Below are 2,628 nucleotides of genomic sequence, written 5' to 3' on the forward strand. Positions count from 1 at the left end.
GAAACAGAGGAAAATAGAGAGAAACAGAGGAAAATAGAGAGAAACAGAGGAAAATAGAGAGAAACAGAGGAAAAGAGAAAGAGCGACACAGACAGACTACTAATTATATTAAAAGATAATTCAACAGGTAAAAAAGAAAATTCATACTCTTCGGAATCTTTTCACATCGTTGGAGAATCACGTGACCAATAGTACCCCCGAATCCAAAACAATTGATACCAATTTTTCCACCTGTAATACAAAACGGTGCCAAAGTTAAGTATTTGGATGCGAGAGTGAAGAAAGCAAGTTGTAAGCAATCCGGCGTTTTCCTGAATAAATTAACGATTCAAATGAGACTTATTTAATGGTCAAATTTTTCATACAGTATTTCTAATTAACTCGGATGAAAGATCTTATTCTGTTTTAGGATATTAAGGACATCAAAGACAAAATGGCACCCAGTTCTAACAACTGGTAAAATTTTACTATTTACCCGCCTCACAAAACGGGTGTAATCTCCCACTGGTGGACTTTCTGGCTTCCTCCTGTGAAACAAAATTTTGTCCAAACTATTTTTGTTTTCATTTGCTCCCACCGCCATTTCGTGCCTTTTTCCGTTGAATCTTTTCCATAAGTATTTCCATGGTCGTTGTTCTGATGATCTTTCTGGTTAAATATAATCCAGTTCTATATTTAAGAGATGAGGAATTATGTACATTATTTACATTTGACGGATAATTGTCCTCATCTTGTTTGTTGTTAACAAGATGAGGACAAGCAGTGACCTGAATATAATAACAATAATAATAATAGTATTGTCAGATACTTTAGGAATGAGAACCCAGGTTTGAAATTTCCTCAAGACACTTGATGAAGGCTGGCGGGTATATCAGCCGAAACGTTGTGTTAACAAACAAGATGAGGACAAATATCCGTCAAATGTAAATAATGTAAATATAATGTTAAGACCTTTAAACGTATCGCTAGCTTCAGTTTCTCGGTACATCGCTTCTCTGTTGAGTTGCTTCTTAGCCGTAAGTCTTTTTACTCCAATAGCTCTTTTCCTCGAACCGCTGCTATCAGGAACTCACTACTATCATCTTGTTTTCCTCTGGTCTCTGATATTCAGTCTTAAGCTTTCTGTCAATCGACAGATTTTAAAAAAATGTTGGCCCCTTCGTTTCCTTTTTTTTTTTGTAGTCCCTTATGTCACGGCAGCCTCAATCCTTGTTTGGAAAACATTCGTAAGAAAGCGTGAAAGAGATCTTGGAAAATCTCGCTCCCACATTTGGAATTGAAAGCTATACCAACCCCCGATCTGAACGGCTTGGGTTTCGGGAGTCCACGACATTTCAACATTCTGGCAAACATCTTCAGAGATTTGTGAGGTGTAGATGTGGAGGTCTTCAAAGAGCGCCTGGGCAAGAACCTACATCGCGGCAAGAGGTACAAAGAAGAACAGTTTTGTCCAACTCACTGCTTCCCCAGGAAGAGTCCAGAAAAGAAAACAAACCACACTGAAGAGAGATGCTCCAGAAGACGATAGAAAATATTGCATTCGTCTCAAGACGGTTGTAATTGTAATAAACGTACCCAATAACTTCTTAGCTTACATATTGTAGTTGATGAACAATAGTATCGTTTGTGAGAGGTTGTCAATGGATCAATCACTGGGTTTCTGTATTTCTGTTAGTGAGAACGCCAGGGAGTGTTTGAAATTTTGTGCAGAACAAATATTGTAAGAGATTTTGTTTCGAAGATGCAGGTTTTTCGATTTCTCGTCAAAGTTTATATCTTATAAGAGGAACTCTATAATACACATGAAGGGCTTTTGCAGTTTCCTTCTACCAGACTATCGATCAACTCAGGGCCACGGTAGAAGGCACTTTCTCAAGAAGTCATTCAATGGAATTGAACTCAGAACTACGTGATTGCGAAATGAATTTAACCACGGAGCCGTAGCAGTGCGCAGGGTAACTGGTAGCTGGGTGGGAGGAATTTCTACCCCTAAATAACTGGCTTTAATTGTTGCGTTCTCTCTGGAAAAGCTGTGTTTTAATTAAATGGTAATAAATGGCCCATTCTGAATACAAACATTAATTGATGCCCTTCTGCTCATCCTTTCTCTATAAGAGAGAAAAGAAAACAACAACAACAACGAAGGAGCAAAGAAATCTGTCAAACATTATATGAAAGTAATTAGCATTACGTAAGCAGCTGGAAAAAATATGTAAATGCATTTAGTTATGGAAGTTCACCACGGTTTATCCATGTAAAAAAACGTCGTCGTGGCACTCCATCGGTTACGACGACGAAGGTTCCAGTTGATCCGATCATCGGAACAGCCGGCTCGTGAAATTAACGTGCAAGTGGCTGAGCACTCCAGACACGTGTGTCCTTAGCGTAGTTCTCGGGGAGATTCAGCGTGACAAGGCTGGCCCTTTGAAATACAGGTACGACAGAAACAAGAAGAGAGAAAGCTGAAGTGAAAGAGTACAGCAGGGTTCATCACCACTCCCTGCCGGAGCCTCGTGGGGCTTTAGGTGTTTTCGCTCCATAAACACTCACAACGGCCGGTCTGGGAATCGAAACTACGATCTTATGACCGCGAGTCCGCTGCCCTAACCAATGGGCCATTGCGCCTCC

General features: G+C 40.0%; 1 protein-coding gene across 1 annotated transcript in view; it reads right to left on the reverse strand.

Annotated features, from left to right (window-relative positions):
• Positions 1-2,628, reverse strand: part of LOC106872926 (fatty acid synthase) — a 29,546-nt gene that overhangs the window by 13,665 nt on the left and 13,253 nt on the right. The window contains exon 8 of the mRNA XM_052965913.1: positions 148-231. Coding sequence (XP_052821873.1) covers positions 148-231 — 84 coding nt within the window. The remainder of the gene's footprint in view (positions 1-147; positions 232-2,628) is intronic.

This window comes from Octopus bimaculoides, chromosome 2 (assembly GCF_001194135.2).
Source record: "Octopus bimaculoides isolate UCB-OBI-ISO-001 chromosome 2, ASM119413v2, whole genome shotgun sequence".
In the NCBI taxonomy this organism is placed as follows: domain Eukaryota; kingdom Metazoa; phylum Mollusca; class Cephalopoda; order Octopoda; family Octopodidae; genus Octopus; species Octopus bimaculoides.